This window comes from Danio rerio, chromosome 5 (genome assembly GCF_049306965.1).
Source record: "Danio rerio strain Tuebingen ecotype United States chromosome 5, GRCz12tu, whole genome shotgun sequence".
In the NCBI taxonomy this organism is placed as follows: domain Eukaryota; kingdom Metazoa; phylum Chordata; class Actinopteri; order Cypriniformes; family Danionidae; genus Danio; species Danio rerio.
In genome coordinates, this window is record NC_133180.1 from 43,486,224 (window position 1) to 43,511,293 (window position 25,070).

The 25,070-nt window shown below is 40.6% G+C and overlaps 1 protein-coding gene across 3 annotated transcripts; it reads right to left on the reverse strand.

Annotated features, from left to right (window-relative positions):
• Positions 1-14: 14 nt before the first annotated feature.
• On the reverse strand, positions 15-5,903 carry LOC100537890 (serine/threonine-protein kinase pim-3-like). Of its 3 annotated transcripts, none has more exons than XM_073951328.1 (8): positions 5,620-5,903; positions 5,123-5,380; positions 4,923-5,005; positions 4,759-4,809; positions 4,314-4,686; positions 4,010-4,189; positions 2,095-2,182; positions 15-107 (listed from the first exon to the last, which is right to left on the reverse strand). In XM_073951328.1, the coding sequence occupies exons 1-7, from the start codon at positions 5,633-5,635 to the stop codon at positions 2,100-2,102; spliced, it is 1,044 nt and encodes a 347-aa protein (XP_073807429.1). In that variant the 5' UTR covers positions 5,636-5,903; the 3' UTR covers positions 15-107; positions 2,095-2,099. The 3 variants fall into 3 exon arrangements, with proteins under 3 accessions (XP_073807429.1, XP_073807428.1, XP_073807427.1); XM_073951326.1 differs by lacking the exons at positions 15-107; positions 2,095-2,182 and adding exons at positions 2,790-3,744; positions 3,842-3,937; XM_073951327.1 differs by lacking the exon at positions 15-107 and having other exon boundaries at positions 288-2,182.
• Between the last annotated feature and the right edge of the window lie 19,167 nt (positions 5,904-25,070).

Genomic DNA, 25,070 nt, shown 5'->3' on the forward strand with positions numbered 1-25,070 from the left:
GCAGCCTACAGTACATCAGCTTTCAGGCTCAGTGCTGTGTTTCTTCTTCTTCTTCTTGGTCTTTACTGACGCTCCTGGTGCAGTGATGTTGCAGTTGCTGTGAAAAGCTAGGCGAGAACACAAACCACAAGTGTTTTTATTCAGGCATGCAACAGACTGAATGTCCTAAAACTGTTTGTGGTCAAGCTGGTGATCTTGCATGCTCAATACACACATCAATGCATGAGATAAACTGTGGTTAGAAAAAAACAGAAATAAGAAAAGTAAGAAAATATTTAGTGCACGCTGCAGCTGTAAATGTTGCTTTTAATATTTTCATGACTTGGAATTGATGAGAAACTGAAGATGCAAAAGTCTGATTTATTAAAATACGTGCCATGAATCAGAGACAGTGTAAACAGCACACAACTGAGGTTTGATTTATTTAAAGAAGAGCAGAGCAATGCAACATGTACGAGTGCAACATTCAACATTTAAACCAAATTGTAATAATCATTCAACAAAATTTCCTTTCATAAAGCAAATCCATCTGTTTGTATTTCCTATTATCTTTTAATTTCTACATTAGACCTTCTTTAGTTGTTGAGAAATGACAGCATCCTGTTCACTGATCAGACACTTATAATGAATTTAATGTGAGAAGAGAGTTTAGTGTGGAGTAAATTCAGCACAATGGACAGCTCCCTGCAGTGCTGAACTGACTGAACCACATCTGCAGGAGGAAATGCTACAGAGATGTTTAATTACTGCTGAATAATTACTGAACAATATTGAATATTGAAAATCTAACCCATCAGTAGTGATTACTAATTAAACATTTATTTTATATATAAATTAAGATAAAAGGCGATTACATAAAAAACCTGTTGGGCTTATTCGCTCTAAGACATGCTTTGATAATCATATTTCTTTTAAAGTGATACGGTTTTGTCAATGTTAATAAAAGGAAACACTGAGTTTGTATAATCATTTCTTTTTGTAATTGAACACTCACTTTACAGCTCTTCATCTCTCAGAAAACTCCCTCATTAAACCAATAGTTGCCCTCGCGCACATTAATCAATACACAAGACTAAAGAAAGCCTAATGGAAAATCTGTGCTTTGTGACAATGATCTAAGAGATCTTATCAGATCAGTGAAGTTTATTTTTCAGTTTGGCTGAAGTGAAAACAGTTTTTGATAAAAACAAACAAAAAATTAAGCACATTATTATTAGCCCTGTAAGATTTTTTTTTTTTTTTGGCTACAGAACCAAACACTGTTGTCCTATGATTTGCCTAAATTAAACTAACTTTAGTTAACCTAATTAACCCAGTTAAGCCTTTAAACTGCACTTTAAGCTGAATACTAGTGTCTTGTAAAATAACTATTAAAATATTGTGTCATGAGTTATTAGAGATTATTTATTTAACATATTATGTTTAAAAATGTGTTGCAAAAGATATTTTCTCAATTAAACCGTGCTGGGGAATTATTTAATCATTCATTACACTCAGAATAATTTATTTCAAGTGTTTATTTCAGTTCATTTTGATGATTATGGATTACAGCTAATATTAGTGTCAATTATAGTTTATCTCTTCATAATATAGCTGTGCTTTAATGATAAGTTTACATGTTTACCTAAAGTTTTATTATTTTAATATTATTTGAATGAATTTTATCGATAATTAATGCAAAGTCCTGCAAATAATTAAGCAACACAATCCTGCAGCCATAGTCCGACTTCAAATACAGAAATAATGTATATTTAATAAAGTATATTAGTAAAATAAGTGTTTATAATTAGTTTTTAAAGTGTATCTTAGTTTCTAATAATACTTTAAATTAAATTAACAGCAAATTCATTATATTTTGTAAAACGATGATTTATAGTGTATTTAATATTAGAATCTTTAACTTCTGATTTTCCAACCACTTTTAGCAAATTCATCCGTGTTAAACTCATATTTTTCATTATTGTGTGTAATCAGTAAAGATAAAATAAAATGAATATAATAACTAAATATATATTCACTTTAATAATGGCCTGTTGTTCATTTTAGAGCAAGAGTCTCCTTGTGCTGAACGGTTTAACAGCACCTCCACATCACCTGCATCAGAGTGTGTTTTCTGCTGGAATCTGCTGTTCGGTGTGTGTTCGGTGTGTGTTCTCCTCTTCTCCATCTGCGTCTACTGCCTCTGTCAGAAGAAAACTACAGGTCATCAGCTATTCGTAAAAAATGTATATCTCAAATTATAAAATGTAAATTATTCTTATCTTTTGTTAAGTTTCTGTAGGTTCTGGGGCTGAGAACAGACATGTTGAGGTACAGTATGAGCACATTTTGAGAATAATTTTAATATATATTATTCGCAATAGTTTAGCAGCAACATAAATTACATCAATATAATATAATATATTTATTTGTTTATTTATTTGTTTCTTATTTTAATTAAATATATTCTGTTTCAGGCTGGTGATGAAGTGTGTTATGCTTCATTAGACATGCCTTCCACACAGCAACAAAGGCAGAGGAATGAAAGAGCTCAGAGTTCAGACTTCAGTATTTATTCTAATGTCAGAACCAGCAGAATGTAAAGTAGAGTAAACTAAAGTCATTGTTCTTTAGTAGAAATATGATTCAAAAGAGTGTTAATGACAATGTTCTGGCATCTGCATCCTATTTTCATTGATTCTAATATTGTAAGTTTTTAATGATTAAAAATGTAAATACATTTAAGAAAGGTTAAATGTTTTTTCAGAATATTTGACTTGCAGTCTCAGAAAGGACTCAGTGTTGTTTCTGGGTCTCTCAGTTTAATATAATTTAAGCCAATCACATGAGTGCATATGCAGTAGTACTCCCAGCTAAAACTGAAGTTCTTAAACTCTTTTCATGCCACAAAACAAACATCTCCCTGCTACAACAACAGAAATGTAGAATGCAAATGTACATCTAACAGAGCTCTGAACATTCCTAATATTAAAAAAACAAAAAACTAGGTCTTAGATCATCAGATGTGTACACCATTTCAGAGGTTTTACTGCTACTGTGGGCAAATTACCACAACAACTCCACCAAAACTTATATATTATAGATCTATAAGATCATTTAATGGAATAACAACCAAAACAATATTTCATCACACCTTTAGCCTCAGTCAGTAGAGCTGCAATCTTCATTTTAAAACCATTATGAAAACCTCCATTAAGAGGACTTAAATGGATAGTTCACCCCAAAATAACAATTCTGTATCATTAACTCCCTTTCACTTGCTCCAAACCTGTTTGAGTTTCTTTATTCTGTTCAATACAAAAGAAGATATTTTGAAGAAAGCTGAAAAGCTGTACCCATTGACTTGTTTGTTTTTGCTACTATGAAAGTCAACGGTTACAGGTTTTCAGCTTCTTCAAAACATTTTATTTTGTGCAAAACAGAAAACAAGAAACTCTTAAAGATTTGAAACCGCTTGAGTTTGAGTAAACAGTGAGTAAATCTGGATTTCTGTGTGAACTCTCCCTTTATTTGAGCTCTCTCCAGTCACTCTAGGAAGACACTACACCTGGATTATTTGTCTAAATAATACGTTTATTATTAAAATCCCTATTAACATTAAAGTCATCTGAAGCGGTGGCTTAGTGCAGGTAAAGGGGCCCCGGCCCTGGGTGAGTCGGCCATTAGTTAGTGAGGTGCCCACTCCTCATTCTGCAGGTGATCAGGAAGCAGTTCTCTGCACTTCCTGTGTGACTCCTGCTCACCCTACACAAATCATTAAGATCATTAATCCAGACTGACCCTAACAACACAATCAAAGCCATGAGTGCGTCACTCAGATAAGTGTCAAGTCACTGGCCACCTGTTCACTGTAACCAGGGATGGCGCTCAATATCGTCCAAACTGGGCCGATCAGCCGCCGCTGGACTGAGACACCAGCCAATCAGCTGACGGCACTCTGATACACACAACACCGTGTTCAGAAACACAGAGCAACACACTTCTGCTGATCTCTCAGTGAGTCTCTTACCTGTTGACAGAGTTATGGGGAAGGTCAGTTTGCTCCTGGACGTGACCCTCAGTGAGCCTCCGAAGGGGAAACGGTTGCACAGGATGTTGAAGAGGGTCACTCCCACTGACCACACCGTAGCTGGACCCGCATGGTAGCGCTGTCTGCAGAACCACTCAGGTGGAGCGTATTGAATCGTTCCTGAGAGACACAAGGAGACACAAACACCCGTTCAAAACACTCCAGCACACACAAATTCCCTTTGGTGGATCATCAAAAGCTCACAAACATCCACAGAGTGTTTCCTTCTGCAACACAAACCCACCTGCGAAGTATTTGTAGGCCGAGCGCTTGAGCAGATCTCCACAGCCGAAGTCCAGCAGCTTGATGTCCTGGGACTCTGTGGAGATCAGCAGGTTCTCTGGCTTGACGTCCCGGTGCAGGACTCCGCGGCTCTCGCAGTGTTTCAGAGCCGCGATCAGCTGCACCAGCACTTTCTTGGCCAGACCCTCATCCAGACAGCCGTTCTCCTCACAGAAGCTCTGGAGGTCTTGGCAGGGATCCGGACGCTCCAGGATCAGGATGTAGCGTCTGGGACGGTCAAACCAGTCTAGCAGCTGCAGGACGTTGGGGCAGGCAGGAGCTGAATTGACGCGGGTCATCAGTGCCACCTCCAGCGGCAGCCGACCCTGACCTTCCTGCAGGACAAACGATTGGATTCAGAACCCAATGAAACATCAAACACAACAACAGGTTCACACTGAACTCACAACTCTCAGTCTCCTCTGTGTCCGCTCTTTAGACACATACTTGATGGCGACCTGTAGACAGATAAAGCATAATAAATCACACCTGCCTGATCCTCACACATCACATTTACTGAGATCAGGATTTCTAAAGGCTGTTTGAATGAAGAGCGGAGAAAACGACTTACTGGCAGTCCATCAGACCTGCGCATCCCAGCAAACACAGAGCCAAATCCACCGTCTCCCAGCAGTGGGCCCTTTGCATACGCGTCTGCAACACAGAGGAGCAGTAGAAATGTGTGTTCAAAGAAAACATGCAGCAGTAGAGAAAACTGTAAAAGAGCATTACTGAAACATCATCATCACTTCTTCAAAAAGCCATTCTGACCTCTGCGAGAGCGTTTGAGAGCTCTTCTAGATGAGGTGGACGGACGTTCATCTTCTGGTGTTTGCTGGCTGCCGCTCTGCCGCTTCCTCTTCCTGTTACCCTGATCTGTGGACACAGATTTGGCCAACAGGGAAGGCAGAGGTGCGAGAAATCCATCAAGCTCTTGGCTCACGGTCTGGGTTCCACCATCACCATCATGTGTCCTGACGTCCTGAACAGCTGCCTGGATGAAAGCAGAACTCCTGGATCTGGAGCGGCCTGAGACAACGACAACAACAACAACATATCACGTTTATTATAAGATTATAAGAATTAATCAACAATTAACTTTAGTAGCTGCATCTACAGAGAATAAAAGACATCTGATCACTTATATCGGGGAACAGTTGTGTTGAAATGGGTTCATTTGTACCAGTTTATTTACATCACATTTCCCCAAACATTACACAACATCATATCATGATTGATCATAAACAAATAAAAACTAAAACACTCACTGCGGTTTTCACCCATCTGACAAACTCCTCCAAACTCCAGCAAACCTGAAAACAAGAACAAAGATCAAATATCAATAAAAATGTCAATAAAAACAAGATCAAAATCAAAATAAACACAACAAAAGAGCAACAAAACGTGTCAAAAGGAATAATTTCAGCTCTGAGCGTCGATCTCCTTGTAAAATAAAAGTCTTCTGTCAGAAATTCTCTGGTCTCCTTGAAGAATCGCAGTATCAGCACAGTAATCCTCAGCAAATGTCTCAGAAATTCGCCTCTCCTCAATCAACAGATAGCGGCGAGTCTCGGTGTTTATATATGGAGTCAAATCATACCACGCGTTGCTATAGCAACCACAATTTGAATCGCCAATCTGAATCACGTGAGTAAACGATTCATCTCATCTCAACATATAAATAATAAATAATTAATAATAATAATAAACATAGTTAAAATAATAATAATAATAATAATAATAATAATAATAATGAAGTTTAAATCAATTAATTTATAATTCACGAAACTGTAATAATAATGCTAAATGAGCAAGATTGGTTTGACAAGGTTTGACTTTGTAAAATGTACAGCTATTTAGGAATTAATTAAATTAAAATAATAAAATTAACTCATATATTTTCTATTAGTGGCCCAAGCAATGTAAGTGCATGCTGTTTAATTACACGCACAGCAAATTCATTGGTGTTAAATTTCAAGTGTTGTGGTAATTCAGAGTAAAGTGTTAAAATTCTAGAGTTAGATAAAGGTAAAATAACCCTCTCAGCGTTGGAAGCTGATTTGCCTCCTTGTCATACAGAGTAACATGTATCTACCTTTGTAGAAAACCCTTGTATTAGAGAAACTAATCAGAGTGTCTGAAATCTCACCACACCCTCATTCACCTGGCCCTTAAATTGGTCAATTAGTTTAGTCCACTAGACAGAGTGAATGACCACAAATAAGTGAATTCAGACACCTGCTGTTGAACACCTGCTGTTAACAAGCACAATCACTGAAAGAATAAGAAATTGAAGGAAGAAATAAAACTACAGACACAGCCTCACACCAAACCAACTGAATTAAAACAGAGGATTAAACAACTCCATTAAATAATAGTATAAGCAGCTTCACTGATACAGTTTGACTTCATTTCTGTAAGAATATTTGACAATGAACAGAGGTTTAGATTTTTTTATTAAAAAATATTTCATTTGACCTCACCATCATGGAGATCAGAGGCTGCTTATTTGAGCTCTTGAAGCTTTACTCTTATATACAAAAGTTTCTCTGACTGTTATAGCTGTGTTTCTAAAACTCATCAGCTATAGCAAGAAAGGTAAAGAGAAACTCTACTGTTTGTGCTTGATTGTTATAGATAAAATTTCAGGTGTTTAATAAGTTGATTCATAAAAATATGCAAATATAGTCATAGAAAATTCAACTAACAATTAGGATGCAATTAATAGTTAGAGTGTCATGCACTAAACATTTAAGTTCCAGCTTGCTCTGTATGACACACAGTCATCAAGAATCAACATATGAACCTCAACCGTGGTTGCTAAAAAAAAAAGCTGCATGGTTCATGCCGCAATGCATGCTGGGTGCCAGCATAGTACAAAGCTCCCAGCATGCACTGCAGCATGAATAAATTATGCAGCTTTATGTTCTTACAATCTCTTTCTTTTCCTTTATTTTGTGTTGTTTTTGGGAGGTGATAGTTCAGTAGTGTTTTTTTTTTACTTGATTTTTATTTTTTTGTTTGTCATCATTATTGAGATTCAAAGACTAATTGTTGATGTCTGGGTGTTTATAAGTTCTGCCATAGATCAAACATTCTCATTGTGAATTGTATTTTTATTTTATTGGATCTTCAGTGGTTTCATTTGTGTATATTATGTATTTCTCACACATAACTAATATGATTTTGAGTTAGAAAACAAGCAGGAAAGGATGGCTTTGATATCATAAATAATCTCTTCAGACTGACACTTTAATTTTCTTTCGACTTTTCCTGCTATATGTATAAATAGTGCAATTAACACAAACTATAGCAGCCAAAATAAAAGACATTTATGGCAAGCAGTTGAAGAGCCCGACTAAAGCAGACTCTGTCCTCCATCGTGGTGACTTCAAATGAACAACAGAAATTTCATTAAGAGCTTTTGTTCACATGACAGAAATAAAGTCACTGGTCAGTAATAGGTGAAGCTCCATGATAAGTTGTTTAATGTGATGAGTTTTTTTAAAGATGTTGAAAAATAAAATTTTTTATTGTGTAATTTGTTTTATTTTTATTGATTATTATTTTATTTAGAGTTTTTTTCTCAGTTGATTTCATCTTTGGTTTTGGCTTGTGTTTTTCTTTCCTTCGGTGATTCTGCTTGTTAACAGTTGTTCATCAACAATTCTCAATCCTCCTTTAATTAGACACTTAATTGTCTCATTAATTTCATCACTGTCTTGAGTGTTCAGCCCTCTGTAGGGAGGACACTAGTGAGGATTTTGCTCTGGAATTTAAGGCTTAAGTGTGTTGGAATGAAAAATACAGACAATGGGATTTGTTTTTAACAGAAATATACTGGAAACTGAATTTACGAATGTAAAATGTTGAAAACAGCAGATTACTGGCAACCACTGCTGCCAGTATTTTGACATACATTTAACAGATATTTTACACAATAAGAGTTTGCTAATTAACACTCTGGGTGTTAAAAATTTGAACACTTTCAAAAATGTTATTTTAACACTTATAGTGGTTCCCATATAAACTCTGAGGGAGTGTTAATTTTAACTCTAAGGTAGTTAAATCTATTAAATCTAAAATTTGCAGTGTGAGATCGATAAAAAATACAGACTGTTGAATGTGTTTTTAACAGAAATATTCTGTAAACTGAATTTATGAATGTTAAAAACAGCAGATTACTGGCAACCACAGCTGCTGGTATTTTTTCATAAAATCTAAAAAAGAAAAAAAAGAAAAAAGAAAAACAGCTAAACAGTTTTTGTGTCACCATTGTGGAGGATAATAGCGTCTCTGTTCAAGTCCAAGATGAACTGAGAGTATTTGATGTTATGCTGCATCTTCTTTTGTTTAAAGGTAACTGTGTAGTTACTAATGCAGTCAAAATCTGTTTGCTAATTGCAATCACACATGAAAACATTATTGCATCTAAAGACTTTACATTTTTGTGCACTAAGCTATGATTTTGTAAACTGAACATTGTATTAGTTCATGAAATATGGTTATTTTTTGTAAATTTATACAGTTCTATAAAACTTCCATGTTTTTCACAGAAAGCTTCTGGCAACCACAGCTGCTGGTATTTTTTCGGAAATTTAACAGATATTTTATACAATAATAGTTTGCTAATTAACACTCTCTTGGTGTTGACAATGTTAACACTTTCAAAAGTGTCATTTTTAACACTTATAGTGGTTCCCATATAAACTCTGAGGGAGTGTTAATTTTAACTCTAAGGTAGTTAAATCTACTATCTAAAATTTGCTGTGTACAGCATTAGCAACAAGTGTCTTCAATTTTGAGGCATTGTGTGTAATGAATGACACCAGGGGCCTGTTTCAGAAAGGAGGTTAACTGAAAACTCAGAGTATTTTAACCCTGAAATGAGAGAAACTCTGGGTTTTCCGTTTCAAAATGGCAGGTTTGTTAAACTCTAGAAAGCAGGGTAAGTCAAGCCTGTTTCTGAAAGAGAGGTAACTTTAACTCAGAGTAAGTTACTGTGGTAACTTACTCTGTGAATCTAACCTGGTCAGAAGCAGGTTTTATTCTCTAAACTCAGAGTTTCTGTCTGTCTCCTCCCTTTTTTTAAAGATGAAGCGGTATTTCTCGCCTTAGCCTTACATCTCCACACACCTATTTTAATGCTCATTTTGGATACGTGCATAAAAACGATTGATAGAAACGTCATGATGCACATAACTTTTTTAAATATGCATAAAAAACATGCATAACTGAGTAGGATAAACTTTTATTCGATAGAAAATGTGCGCATAAACTACGATGGAAAAACTTTTACTGAACAAATTACAGTATGTACATTAAAAAAAAGATCATGATCATATGATAATGAAAATGTGTGTAAATGGACAAACCAGCAGGCTGGGCACACTGTAACACGTCTTAAATATTGTTTTAGTCATTCTAAAATGCCTTAACTGTTTCAGTATTAGTGTATATTATTAATTACCTCCGAACGTCTGGTGCGTGTCAAGAGTCTCCGCGTCTCATGGCTTCAGACGCCCCCACTTGTTCATTGTGTTTCAGCATTGTCTTCTGACATCGAGGCGCAAGTACATTAATTAGGCTAAATAAACGATGCAGCTTCTTCTACCACAGTAAATTCTGTTTTTACTGTTGATATTTGGTGCCAGTTTAATCAGGAAGTGACAATTTTTTTCTCTTTGACTCGTTGGATGGAATTTTATTCGCATCTTTTATGCAATATTCCAGTTTTGCACATAAATTTATGTAATATATTTGGATGGAAACATAGCTATTGCCTACATTTTAGTCACACACAGAAGAACTGTACTAGAATGGCTTATCCTTTTTTAATAAATAATTAAATTAAATTCACCTTTGACATGCACTGTAACTAGATTAATGGGATTATTATTCTTTCTAAAAATTATTTTTAGTACTGCTTACCTTCTAAATGTTATATTAACCTCTATCACTTGATCAATAAAAAAGGCAGACACACAAGTGCACTGTTAAATCATTTAAAACTAATAAATGTATAAAAAAGTTTAGAAAAAAATATAAACGTCACAAATTACATTACTTATTTTATTATACTTAAATATTTAAATACTTAAAAAGTTAAATTAGGCATTAACTTGAGCAGCTGTTTTCCCACGCTAACTGTCTCTTCTTCACTGATGGTTGCTTCTTTTCAAATATATACACACTCATATTTGCTATAACTTTGCATGAGAACATCAAGTTCAGCTGGAGAAAGAAATGGTGATCTCTTTTATAAGATATTGCCATAGTCACTCGTAATGTCTGCGCTCCATTGATAATGCCTTTTTAAAGTCACGGTGCGCGCACTTAACTCTGAGTTGGTCTACTCGAAGTTGATTGACCCAACTCAGATCAGCTGTTCTGAAACCGAAAACTCTGAGTTTTTAATCTCTTGGTAAATCAACTCAGAGTTCAAGTTTAAACTCTGAGTTGTTTGAACCTCCTTACTGAAACAGGCCCCTGGCGTTTAGCTGAAATCAAGACCTTATACAAGTGAGATCTGGCGTTTAGCTGAGATCAAGACCTTATACAAGTGAGATCTGGCGCCTGTCTAAGATCAAGACCTTTTTAATACGTTCGGCTAGCTAACTGCGATTTACTCCCGGGAGGGGGTTGAAATCAGGGGGCTGTACAATTTACTTCCAAAAAGAAGCTGAAATCCAGGCTGTGCGATTTACTTCCAGAAGGAGGTTGAAATCAGGGGCCGGGCGATTCACTTCTAAAAGGAAAGTGAAATTGTGTGCCACGAGAAATAGAGCTGAAAAGCTTAACTTGTCGATTTTAGGTGAAAAATCGAAATCTGTTGGAGACGTCTGACAGATTAATAGGTACCAACAAAGTCCAGGGGAAGTTTTTGCCAGCATGGGGACGTCTCAAAACAAAGTACGAAGATATGATAGACCGGTGTTTTGGAATATGGGAAAAAATTATATGGAAAAAGAAAAAAAGCATGCAAGATATAGGTAAACTAATAAAGTATCACAAGTTTCTGAGGGAAAGGGAATGTTGAGTGTTACTAGGTTAAACAAATTAAGTGAAGTTTTTAAACTAATTTCGAGAGGAGCACGTGATATAATTGACAGCAGCTGGCCACCTATCTACACTCATTAGTTAGCCAATCAGATCTATCCTAACCCACTATAAGTAGCCTAGCTAGACATTACTCCCTTATCTTCGTTTTCCGAAGAAACAAACGACAGGTCCGCTCTAGCTCCTCCAAAGTTACTCAAGGACAAAACGGATCCTCCACATCTCATACTATCCTTCAACTACAATACCACACCACCATTACTACCATCGTCAGCAACTACAAAAAATGACAACAACAACAGCGACGGCGGCGGAGATCACAACAGCATCAGTGCAGCTACATACAAGAAAGAAAGCTCCGCGCTCCCTGAAAACACTAGCCCCGTCTTAACAACAACCAGCCCAGCATGAAAGTCAGCTCGAGACCGAGGCTCCAACAAGAGGCCGTAGGCCTATCCACTCCAGCCAGATTACAATGCAATCCCCAGTTCCGCTACGTACCTTCTCCAGCATCATCATGCGTCTCTCATATCCAACAACGACTGTCACTGAACTCCTCCAAACTCCTAGACGCCGGGACCACAATTCAAAGCCGCTGCATTAAACCCAAAAAACTTGCGAATCCACGTCTTCACCGCCACCCCCAGGACATAACACGCTCCTGCAACACCCCCTATCCTAAACAGACATTAAACCCGCAATCTCTCCGCCTCCCCGGAGAATCAAGGAAAGGATTAAAAAGCAATATTGGATTTGGACATATTGCAGCAATCATAATTCTAAACACGGATAAAACCAATCTCCCGGACATTAAAGCAACTCTTGGGAATCCCACCTCACCTCTTCCAGCCTGCAGCCCGATTCCAGTGCACACTCCAGTCCTCCTCTTTCAGCGATCCTTACCACCTACGGGCTACGCACCCCGCCCCTCTACCTTGCGTATCATTGCTTTTTCCCCTCTAATTTAAACAAGCTCGCAGCTACTGCGGCGATGCATACGCCGTCAGCCAAGTGGTTTCGTCTACTGAAGCACAGCCGATCTCGGCGCTCCCTTCCCACAACCTCACTAGCCGTCCACCAACGCTAAACCAGAAATCACAGAGCAATTCCCCGATAAGCACATCCATACCAGCCCTACTGAAATGGGCATTAGAACGTTTCCAAAAATGTCTAATAACGGCTCTTTCATCTCCTCATAATTCTGCCTTTTTCAGCTTTAACAGCATGATTCTGCCTAATAAATATGCTTAATTTATCACGTTATAAACCAAGCAATCTATCTAATCTAGACGGCTGCAGCGCTCGGTTGCAATCAATATTACACCTGCCACCCGATTTTTGGCAATCGGAGGTCACAATTATATTTCGTAGTCCGTTTAACATTCGGATGCAGTAGTAGCCCACACATTTATGCTTAAAAACGATCCGCTGGATTTCGCCAATAACTACGGCGTTTGCACGTAATTCACCAACAAGTGCCCCGTTTCTCTCTCCCTAATATCCCCCAGCTAGACTAGTGACCGGTTTTCTAATATTTGCATTCTCATTGCGGAAGAACCTCCGGCTTAAGCACTTCTATAGAATTCTTAAGCATCAATTTGGAGTGATAGAATTTCAAGCATTAATAAGCTACTTGAATAAATCGACAAATCAGTCCCCTTTTATATTCTGGAACAAAAATATCACGCTAAGCATAAACTGTGCATCCATCTTAGAACATCAAACACACATGCGCATTATCCCGCAGGGATGCCTTTTCGTCACTCACCTACTTCATCTCGCAGCAACAATCTCCGCAATAGAAGGATCTAAATCCGATCTTGGCCGTAACAAACTCTGCCTGAAGAGCGTCGCGCACCAGAGGCGCCGACGGCGCGGTGACGCGGCGAGCTTATGACAGAGAATAGTAGATTAATGCACACCAGACTCACACATTCATACTTTTATCAATAAACTAATCAATTGTACAAATAGCGCTCCACGGCGCGGCAGAATACGAAGTGTCATGAATTGTGGCTGGGCACTACGGACAGCCGCATTGACTTCCTTAGTATTTCTTTCCTGAAAGTCAATGGTTACAGGTTTTCAGCTTTCTTGAAAATGTTTTTTTTAGCGTTTAACATGGGAGTCACCAACCTCTGAAATAACAAATTGCTCAATTTACTTTAATTATAATTTAAGTTTTTGGTAATAATTAATAATAATGATCCAGGTGAAGTCACTGATCATGTTATGATTCTCTTAAAGTTACCAACAATGATTTAACAGGGTAGGAAATACCCCGTAATTAATATATCAATGTGCAACACTATTTTATTTATCTTTGCAAATATTTACATTTTTTCATTACTTCTATATTAGAGAAAGCTTACTTGTAAGTGGCGTTATGGTGAGCTATTTTAGATCAAGCCTGTGAGCAACACACGAGAGCCTCGTGGGCTACCTGGTGCCCATCGGTACCATATTTGGCGACTCCTGTTTTAACAGAAAAGAATTCATAAAGGTTTGTAACCATCAGGTGACGCTTAAAGCATGCGACCTGCTTATACTTACTTCCTTAAGCGCTGGAATAGAAGCCATTCATTTATTAGCTATTCAACTTCATCCTCAGTATATCCTTTTTACACAGATGCAGCCCCCTTCGAGGGGTATATTATCGGGGCCGCCAATGCGCTTCTAACAAGCAATATCGTCAATACATTCTGAAAAAAAAAAAAAAAAACTGTTGTACATGTTCCTAGTTGCATAGGAAATCGCTGACTCTCTTTTTGCTTTATTTTCAGAAACTGGTATCAGAAGCAGAGCCGCAGCTGACTCCATCTCTCCTTTTAAGATGATAATCCCATAACCACAGCATACACAATTTGCGTCAGCATTCATTTATACATTTTAAGTTACCCCAGAACACCTCATCAGTTTCTCACTGCTCAACACATCCACACATTCCGTTCAATACCATTTTTGGTTTCAAAACACCTTAAAGTCATAGGACTATTCAGGCTTCCCACCAGATTCATAATCCAGTCACTCATTCAGAATTGGAGCCACCACCACAGCAGCACACAAGGGCTATCGTAACAACACATACAAACACTAGGAAGGTAGTCTCCCGACACCTTCAAATCTTATATCTGACTCAGCCACAGCCATCTCAGGGAAGCTCAGAGGACCCTCACCAGCAGACGCAGTAATCCCAGCGGCCAAGGGCATGGGCCTAGTCCAGGGAGAGAATACGACCCAACCATACCAGCTTCCCGAGGGCAGAGGAACTACCCAGTCTCCCAAGGGCGCGGGCATGACCCAGCCATCAAACTTCCTTTCTTCCTTCCAGCTGATTTGCACTCAGCCTTCTCCCCCTTTTCACTCACCTAACTCCAGTAGGAGTTCTCTCCCTGCCCAGGCCCCCTTGTCAACCCTGCCCCCCCCCCGGCCGCTGCCACAGAAGTTTTCACTGCCCCCCAACTTTTCTAACTTCTGTAGGACCCTGCCCCCCCCAATGGCTCTGGCCCCCGCAGGGGCGTTACCCCGAGCTTCGATTCCCGCAGGAATCATCTCACTGCCCTGGCCTTAGCTTTTTATATTATATGTCATTCCATAATGACATATAGTATAGCACTATTTATTTTTCTCTCTGTTTGATTTTATTTATATAATTTTATATCTATATGCACCCACGCATATAAATATGAATTTATATATAGTGCTGTCACCCTCACGCTCTGTTCCCGCAGGAACACCCCCAGAGCACCTATAGCGCCCGTCACCCTCCAGTAAGAGTCTTTACCTCCCCCTCATCTTTCCCGACTCCTACTGGAGGCAGCTAAATAGCTCACCCAACCCCGAGCTGTGACACGAGTCATGTCACCGACCCTCCCCGGCCCTAGCTTTTATTTATGTTTATTTTTATTTTTTTTTATTTTTTATTATTTTTGTTTATTTCTCACACTTGTCTTTTATTTTTAAAATTTATTTATATATATGTATATATATATGCACCCACGCATATAAATATATATTTATATATAGTGCTGTCACCCTCAAGCTCTAACTCCCGCGGAGTTAGTCCCGAGCACCGGACCCCCGCAGGGGTCATCTGCCAACTGCCATTTCACCCTCCAGCTGGGGCTTCACCGACCATTCCTTTTCCCGACTCCAGCTGGAGATGGCACATACAGCTCTCTCTCCCGCAGGAGAGCCAAGAGCTTCGACTCTCGCAAGAGTCAGTAAAAACTCCCCCCCAAGGCCCTAGATTACCCCATTATATATTTATATATCTATATGTTTCATATAAATATATAATTATATATAGTGCTGCCACCTCCCAGCTCTATCTCCGCAAGGAGTGTTCCTCGAGCAAATTACTCCTTCGGAGTCCCCGCCCCCCCTGCCCCCCTTCACCCCCTTCTCCAGCCGGAGTCCTTCCTTCCCCTTCCCTTATATGACTCCAGCAGGATTCCCGCCCACCCCATGGCTCTGACCCCCGCAGGGGTCTCCCCGAGTCTCTACTCAAGCAGGAGTATTCACAGCCCACGCCAACTCTGCTCGGGTTCCCGCAGGAACCTGTTTCACCCTTTGCTCCAAAGGAGCCCTCTTTACCTTTTTCTTTTTCAAATAACTATATCCAGCAGCCGGATATAGCATTTCAAGCCTTTTGGGGAGTTTCTTCGAATACACGGCTGCTGTCCCGAGCTTCATGCATTTGGGGAGCTCTCGAGAACCACCTGATCTCGTACTCCCCTCACATGCTCTATGGACCTGGCGGGAGCCCTGGGCTCAACTATCTCCGAGCTCAGGGTTCTCTCCCGGGACAGCATGCCAAACCTGCTTACAGTTGTCAAGCAATATCTAAGTGTGAACTCTTGAAGTGAAGTTTTTAAACTAATTTCGAGAGGAGCACGTGATATAATTGACAGCAGCTGGCCACCTATCTACACTCATTAGTTAGCCAATCAGATCTATCCTAACCCACTATAAGTAGCCTAGCTAGACATTACTCCCTTATCTTCGTTTTCCGAAGAAACCCCCCATCCACCCCTTTCTCCTCCTTTTCTCCTTTACAAAAAGGGGAGCTCTCGAGAACCACCTGATCTCGTACTCCCCTCACATGCTCTATGGACCTGGTGGGAGCCCTGGGCTCAACTATCTCCGAGCTCAGGGTTCTCTCCCGGGACAGCATGCCAAACCTGCTTACAGTTGTCAAGCAATATCTAAGTGTGAACTCTTGAAAAGAGTTGATTGAGAAGGCAGAAGGAAAAGCAGGTTGTTTTTGTGTAAGGAATGTGTGTCTGTCGTGTGGAGACACTGTTGATTGTTGGCTCAGAAAGGAAGATAAGAGGCAAAGAGGAAAATGCTGCTGAGGCAGCTGGCATGTAGGGAAGAGAATGAAGAAGTGTCATGTAGGGAAAAGAATGAAGGAGATAAAGTGAAGGAAAAAGCAAGTGAAAAATGTGAAAGTGTGAATGAAAGATTAATTAGCATTACTAATCTTTTCTATACATCTGTTTCCATACATGTACCGCTGTACCATCACTATCCCGTGGCTGAGCTGCGAGCCCTGAGAACTGACCCAGACCTCAACTGCTACTGTCCCAGAAGACCTCTGACCGCACCAACGAAATTCCCACCTCGAGCGAGTGGAGGACATCTGTTTGAACTGGAGAAATGGACATTTAACGGACATTCTGCTGTGTGCTCAACATGTTGAAGACAAGCTGAGTGAAGCAAGAGCAAGACAAGAAGAAAGCAGAAAACGAGCTGCACATGGCTCTGGTACAAGCAGCCAACCAAAGATCCAACCAAGACCTGACAACCAAAGATATCACAAGTTCAAAGGCGACAAAGGTGTCAAGGGTGAGAAAGATACCAGAAGATGGAGAAAGTGGAATGTGACGGATGGCAATGAAATCTACAGAGCCTGTGGGGTACGTGACGAGAAACTCTACCAAATGTCTGCGCTTGCCACCGAGATGGACTTTTGGTCAAGGATTGACCCGAAAGGCGCAAACCAACAACGGAGCTGATGTGCGGAAAGGGAAGAGCAGAATGGAGAGGGTCTGGGCAAGCAGCCAACAGCTACAGTAAAGGGAAGTGAACATTTTTTACTAACATGTTTAAATGCAGACACATTTTTATACACACATATTCACATACACTGATATACTGGCTCTCTGCAATGAAGAAAAAGCTTGCATTTCCCACTGTAATTTTGATCACAGTGATGTTGATCATTTTTCTGATGAAATGGCATTGTTTTTTTTTGGTAATGAAGCATTTTTAATATGCCAAAATATTTTATGTTGAGTGAGACCACTTTGGTTGAGTTTCTAGCTGAAAGTGGAGCTAGCAGATCTTGCATACGACCATGTGACCTACAGTGTGAAATAGCTTTGAAAAACAAATTTCATGAGTCTCTGTCTGCATCTGGTCATACAGTGATCGAGCGATTTACAGCTCCGCTGAGCTGTGAGACAGAGGGGGGTAAAATTTTCAGACATGCATTTGTTTGTTCACCAAAATGCCCCGTTCCCATCCTCGGAAGGGACATTTTGTGTAAACTAAACTTGATTTTAACGGCAGATTCCTCTGGTGTGAGAGTGATTGAAGGGGAGGAATTTTGTTGTTTACAAATTGAATCACAAGAGCCGAAGTGGGCCTATGAATGGCTCATTGAAGACAATGAATGGGCTAATTCAATTTGCAAATTGGCTAAAGAACGAGTTAAACCTTTTGACAGTGATATGATGTCTCCTGGTGAACTGCATTGTACGTCACAGGTCGTAATTGATAGGGATGATGATTTTGAAAAAGCTTGGTTTGAGAAAGATGAACAGGAAACTTTGAAATTGGAGAAAATGTACTGGAATGGCAGTTTTTGCGCAGTTTCAGTGTCTCTGTCAGAAAAGCAGCTTTCATTCTATCTCTTGTCAGCACAGGCTGTGCCTCACATATCAGTTTGCAAGGGTAAACAACAATCTTGGGCTGATTTAGGGCCGTTTGTGAAGCAGTGTGTTGAAGCTGATGACTGGGAGAGTAGAGAAAGAGGGATGGAATTTAGCAAAAGCGCAGAAGCATTTAGAGTAGACAGTGAAACAAAAACAGCTGTTTCAAAAACTGTGACTGCTATTGACAAGATGTGCGTGAAGAATTCTTGCATGGTTGACTATAACGCTACAGACATACACCCAGCTTTAGCAGAAATACCCAGCGAACTGTGGGCTAAAAGCAAGTATAATGTTGGTTTGATTAAAGGTTGTGAGCCAGTTACAATCACTGCAAAATCTGATTACAGACCATGTCAACAACAATATCCTTTGAAAAGGGAAGCCATTGAGGGCATTACCCCAGTGTTTGAGGCTTTACTGGAACAGGGCGTTATTGTACCATGCAACAATTCTGAGGTTCGCACCCCTATTTTTCCTGTGAAAAAGATAAGGGATAATGGGATGCCTACAGAATGGCGTTTTGTACAGGATTTACAAGCAGTAAATGCAGCTGTCAAACAAAGGGCTCCATTAGTTCCAAATCCGTACACGATTTTGTCACAATTTCCTGAAAAATCACAATTCTATTCAGTGGTTGATCTGGCAAATGCATTTTTAGTGTGCCAGTGGACAAAGACAGCCAATTTTGGTTTGCATTCAATTTCAATGGTAAAGGCTACACCTTTATACGTCTGTGTCAGGGTTTTACAGCATCTCCAACTTTGTACAATGAAGCGTTGTTAAGAAGTTTGGAACCTTTGACCCTGACAGCTGGAACTGCTTTGCTACAGTATGTTGATGACTTGTTGATATGTGCTGAGGATGAGGAGACATGTGTGAAAGACACTGTGACTCTCCTTAAACACCTGGCTAAGGAGGGCCACAAAGTCAGTTTGACAAAATTGCAGTTTGTTAAACAAAAGGTAACATTTTTGGGGCATGTCATTGCACCACACAGTAAATCTCTGTCTGAAAAAAGGGTGAGTGGTATAAAAAATGTACCAAAACCGCTGACGAAAAAACAAATGTTGTCTTTTTTGGGAATGTGCTCATATTGTCGCACATTTATTCCAAATTATGCAATTTTGGAACAACCCCTGAGAGCCCTAACATTAGGAAAGGGGATGAAATCCACTGACAAACTAGAGTGGACGACAGAGGCAGAGCAGGCATTTGTAAACATGAAATTACAAATGGCTGAAGCCCCTGCATTGGGTTTACCTGTACCAACAAAACCATTTGTTAAGATGGTAGATGAGAGAAATGGGTTCATGATGTCATTGCTCCTACAGGATCATGGAGGTAGATTGCGACCTGTGGCCTACTTTTCGAGCAAACTTGACCCTGCAGTAGCAGGCCTGCCACGTTGCTTAAGAGCAGTGGCGGCTGCGGAAAAAGCTGTTATGGTTTCAAGAGATTTTGTTGGTTATTCTGATCTGATATTGATGGTGCCACATTCTCTGTCCATGATACTTCAAGAACAAAAAACATCGCATCTGTCAACTGCTCGCTGGCTGAGATATCACACTATCTTGTTAGATATGCCAAATGTGACTGTTAAACGATGTACTGGTTTGAATGCAGCTACTCTTCTTCCTACTGAGGAGGATGGGGAAGGGCATCATTGTTGTTTAACAGCACTTGAACAGGTGTGTACACCACGACCTGACCTCTCTGACGAACCACTTGAAAATTGTGACAATGTCCTCTTTGTGGATGGTTCAGCGTTCAAAGATCCACAAACAGGCCAGAATAAGGTTGGTTACGCTGTAACAACTGAATTTGATGTGATGGCTTCTGGTAAATTACCAGGGCACTATTCGGCACAGGCCGCAGAGCTCGTGGCATTGACAGAGGCATGTAATTTGATGGCAGAAAAAGAAGCTACCATTTACACTGACTCTAGGTATGCATTTGGGGTAGCTCATGATTTTGGGGCTCTGTGGAAACACAAAAAATTTCTAAAGTCTGATGGTCGACCAATAGTCAATGCTCCTTTAGTGGCAGCACTGCTGGATGCGATTTTACTACTTGACAAACTGGCCATTTGTAAATGCGTAGCGCACACTAACAACAAAGATTCTGTTTCTGTAGGTAACTCCAGAGCAGACGCAGCAGCAAAAGTCACGGCGTCCCGAGACGAGGACAACTCTGAATGTTCTCTGCTATCTGTTGATAATGACAATGACATGTGTTCTTCTTTGCAGGATATGCAGACCTTCGCGACGGGGCTGGAGAAAAACAAGTGGAGACAGTCTGGCTGTGTGATGAAAGATAATGTGTGGAAGTATGCTGAGGGCAAGGCGTGTTTACCAAAATTTTTTTTCCCAACATTATGCGAAATTACTTCACGGTAAAGATCATGTGTCAAAAACAGCAATGGTTGCGCAAATGATTGAACTGTGGTTCACAAAGGGGTTCACTACATTTGCGGACAATTTCTGTAGACGATGTGTAATTTGCAACACACATAATGTGGCCAGAGCGATAAAAGTTCCACAATCATCTCATCCACCTCCAACGGGGCCTTTTGAATATTTGATAATGGATTTCATTGAATTGTCCCCATGCAATGGGAAAAGGTACTGTTTGGTGATGGTTGACATGTGGTCAAAGTGGGTTGAAGTTTTTCCAACCTCAAAACAAGATTCGGCTGCGGTAGCAAAAGCGTTACTGACTGAAATCGAGCCGAGATGGGGAATACCACAAAAAATAAGCTCAGATAATGGTACCCATTTTGTTAATGAAGCAATCAAACAAGTGGGCCAATATTTGGAAATTGATTTGAGAACACATTGCAGTTACCATTGAGCTTCAGGTGGAGCTGTTGAGAGAGAAAATGGTATTGTGAAAAAAACAAATTGGCAAAATGTTGTGAAGACACAGGGCTTCTATGGGTTCAAGCTTTACCCATTGTCCTAATGTACATGAGAATGAGAAAAAGATCAAAAATGAATTTGAGCCCATTTGAAATTCTCTTTGGCAGACCACCGTGTGTAGGTGTGAATGGGGGTAAACAGCAGCTGCCCTCAACAGATGTGTGTGAGGATGACATGTTGAATTACTGTAAGATATGTCTCATGTGTTGTCCAATGTTTGTGTGCAGGTAAAGGCCGCATTGGGGAAGGCAGCTGAGAGACCACTACACAATCTGAGGCCTGGCGATTTCGTTGTGATAAGGGACCTGAGGAGAAAGAGCTGGAGAGCGAAACGTTGGCTGGGTCCATTTCAAATGCTACTGACCACTGAGACAGCGGTGAAGGTCGCAGAGCGGGCGACGTGGGTGCACGCTGGGCACTGCAGGAAAATTCCACCACCTGAGGAGGATTCCACGAGGGAGTAGGAGAGAAAGAGGAGCTCTGAAACCATCTGAAGGAAAACAGCAGGCTGTTATCTGAGGGAAGCAAGGTCACAGCTGGGGAGAAACAACAACAAAGTCAAGAGGGGTGTGTGAAACAGTAACTTCTGAATACAACACCAAGCAGCAATCAGACGGAGGAGAAGGCAACCAAAAGAGAGGTGAAAAAGCTGTGCTTGACCATCACATTAAGGATCTGAAGATGGACGAAAAGATTGCTGGCATCCATTCTGTGTGCAAGTAATGTGTGGTCTGAGGAGAACAACACTGGCATTGCTGCTAGTGTCACCTTAATTAACCTGATTACAACAAAACATTACTGGCGTTGTAGTTGATATGAGATTGGCCGTAAAAGTGCCTAAGAAAGCCAACAACTCCTGGCTAGATTGGCTATCGTTTAAATGGGGAACCTGGATCTACTGGGCCTTTACTGTAGTTTTACCTATAGTGGGGGTGGGTCTAGTGTTATTGTGTTGTCTGCCATGTATTTTCAGATTTATATCATGGTCAGTGGGCAGACTGATTACATCTACAACATCCCTTCAGATGGTAAAGATGGCTGTCAACAAAGAGGGTATGAATATTGATATGGGGGATGAATTTGATTATGACTTTGGTGATAGCAGCAGCTATGTGGATATGAACAAAGAAAACCCGTGAACAGACTAAGAACAGATTTAGGTGACGGCTGTTACTTAATTGAGAAAATGTTAATTGATCTGACTTTTTGTTTGAATTTTGAGACGACTATTTGCTTGCTTACATGTATTTTGGGTCTATCCAAAGAAAAACAGCAAACTGCATGAGTTGTATGTTCTGTAACAAGTCTTAAAAGAGTGATCATTTGCATGAAAATCGAGAGAAGAGTGTAAATGTGATGTATGTTTAAGAGTACAGAAACAACAACGTGTTCCTATGTTTATGAGTATTATGATTTAATTAACAACGTAGAGGGTTAGTTATTTTAATTAACTGACAAATGTTTCTGAATTTTGTTGTGTAAAATCAATCAATAGTGTGCAAATAACAGGCAATTTCTGTGATGGAACCTCTGAGGGGTAACTGAGGGTCTGACTTCGGTCAGGAGCGCAATAACAGTGATTATTCGTTTAGCCCGGCTCCCAGGGAAGAGGGATGTTTTGAAAAGTAAATCTTAATGGGGAAACTATATTAAGAAGAGGGTTTGAACATCTCTAGTGTATTTATGTGTGCAGAAACCTGTTAAATGATTTGTGTAATCAGCATGATCAATATAATCAGAATGTGATTTATAACTAGTGTGATTTTAGAAAAGGTGAAAAAATGAATTTGATGATGAGTTATCAATGAATGATAAAAAGAGAGGAATTGTAATGAAAATTCATATTTAGATGAGCTTTATATGTTAGAAACTTGTCTAAGACTCATTATTACATGTGTGTGTATCTGTGTTCTCCATATGTTCATCATAAAACCTATGTGTACATTTTTATAGATAACTATATTTCTTTAGGTGAAAGCTTTTTCATTATCCTAAGAAGGATGTGTGGTTGTTATGAGCATATCGCACGAACAGCAGAAGACGCCTGACGTAATTGTAGATGAGGCCTTATTGGGAGTTGACCTCGTAAGCAGTACAAACCAGATAAAAGGGTGAACACACTTGACTTCAGTATCTCACTCTGCAGAAACTGTTGTTGCTGTATGACTGTGATCATCTTTATAAAGAATAAAACTTGTAAAAGACATCCCGGGTAAGACTTTGTTTCTTGACCACTGAGAGAAAATAGCCACTACAGGGCACTGTAGTTCGCCACTCACTCTGAGAGCGAACTACAGTCCCTAAAGACTTCAAGTTCATACATACCTCGCGCACACATCCGGAACTCACTTACACTGATTTATGATTCACAGCTGTCTCCGTTTCCTCTTAATTTCATGGACTATTTTTACACCATTCACCCATTGTTTGTCAGTTTGTTGTTCGTCTTGTTTGGTATGTTGTTCCTAAGATTTGTTTTGTATCCTGTCGTAGTTCCTGAGCCTTATTCCAGTTCTGTCATAGTATCTTGTTTTCTTTGTTTGTTTGCTACTTTGTTACTTTGGATATTTTTGAATTTTCTGTTACCGCACGTTTTCATCATTAAATTGCTATTGGATCCTACACCTTTTGTCTCCGTCCCTTCAACGTACCTTGACAGAACGACGAACTCAAAAAATGGATCCAGCAGATGATTTTATTGTAAGTATAAAACAAGGTAACCGCTCCGTCGAGCGTTACATTAAAGAATTTTTGGATCTGGCCCCAAGGAGCACTTTTAGCGATTTACTGCTAATGATGTTCTTTCGGGGAGGACTTTTAGAACCTGTGCGATCCAAAATGCCACCATTTGAGGAGGAGTGGAGTCTCTATTTCTTTATGGAGCACGCACTTTTAATATCTGGCTCTCCTCTCTCGATCGCCCTGAAGCAGGAAAACCCTCAGGAGGAAGGCCTGAGTGGTGATCAACAGAAAGGTCTGTTTTCGGGTCCTGCTAATTTATCTTCAGGAGGGAGGAGAGAAGCCCAACTGAAGCGTCGGGCTATTCCAAGACCTGCTTTTTCTGAGCCTCTGGACAGACTTCTTGAACTTTGTAAATCCCCAGTGTCGGCTCCAGCCCCAGAGCGCCCGCCAGTGTCGGCTCTAGCCCCAGAGCGCCCGCCAGTGCGCACTTCAGTGCCGGTTGCAGTCTGCCTCCTTGCTTTACCGGTGCCGCCCAGACTCCTTGCCCTGCCGGCCCCAGCCCGGCTCCTTGCCCTGCTGGCCCCAGTCCGGCTCCTCGCCTTACCAACGCCATCCAGACGTCTTGCCCTGCCAGTACCTCCCAGACGTCTTGCCCTGCCAGTACCTCCCAGACGTCTTGCCCTGCCGGCCCCAGCCCGGCTCCTTGCTCTGTCGACTCCAGCCCGGCTCCTTGCTCTGCCGACCCCAGCCCGGCTCCCAGCTCTGCCGGTCCCAGCCCCGCCGGCCCCAGTCCAGCCGCCTCCAGCCCCCCCGGCTCCAGTTCAGCCGCCTCCAGCCCCGCCGGCTCCAGTCCAGCCGCCTCCAGCCCCGCCCGCTCTAGTCCAGTTGCCTCCAGCCCCGCCAGCTCCTGTCCAGTTGCTTCCAGCTCAGCCGAATCCAGTCCAGTTGCCTCTCATACAGCTGGCTCCCCACAGACCTCCTGCCTTGTATCTCCTGTTGGATTGTCCCTGGGTCATCCCTCCCGCTCCTCCCTGTTGTGCCTCTTCGCTACTCGGGACGAACCCTCCGGCTACAACCTGGTTTCCTGCCGGGGCACCTGAACCCCCCCTGGACGTTTTC

Bases quoted from the DNA above. Each gene is read 5' to 3' on its own strand.
- LOC100537890 (XM_073951326.1), bottom strand. The intron at 4,687-4,758 runs GTGAGTTCAGTG...TTTGTCCTGCAG, and splicing joins CACAGAGGAGACTGAGAGTT to GAAGGTCAGGGTCGGCTGCC. The intron at 3,938-4,009 runs GTAAGAGACTCA...TGTGTGTATCAG, and splicing joins CCCCATAACTCTGTCAACAG to AGTGCCGTCAGCTGATTGGC.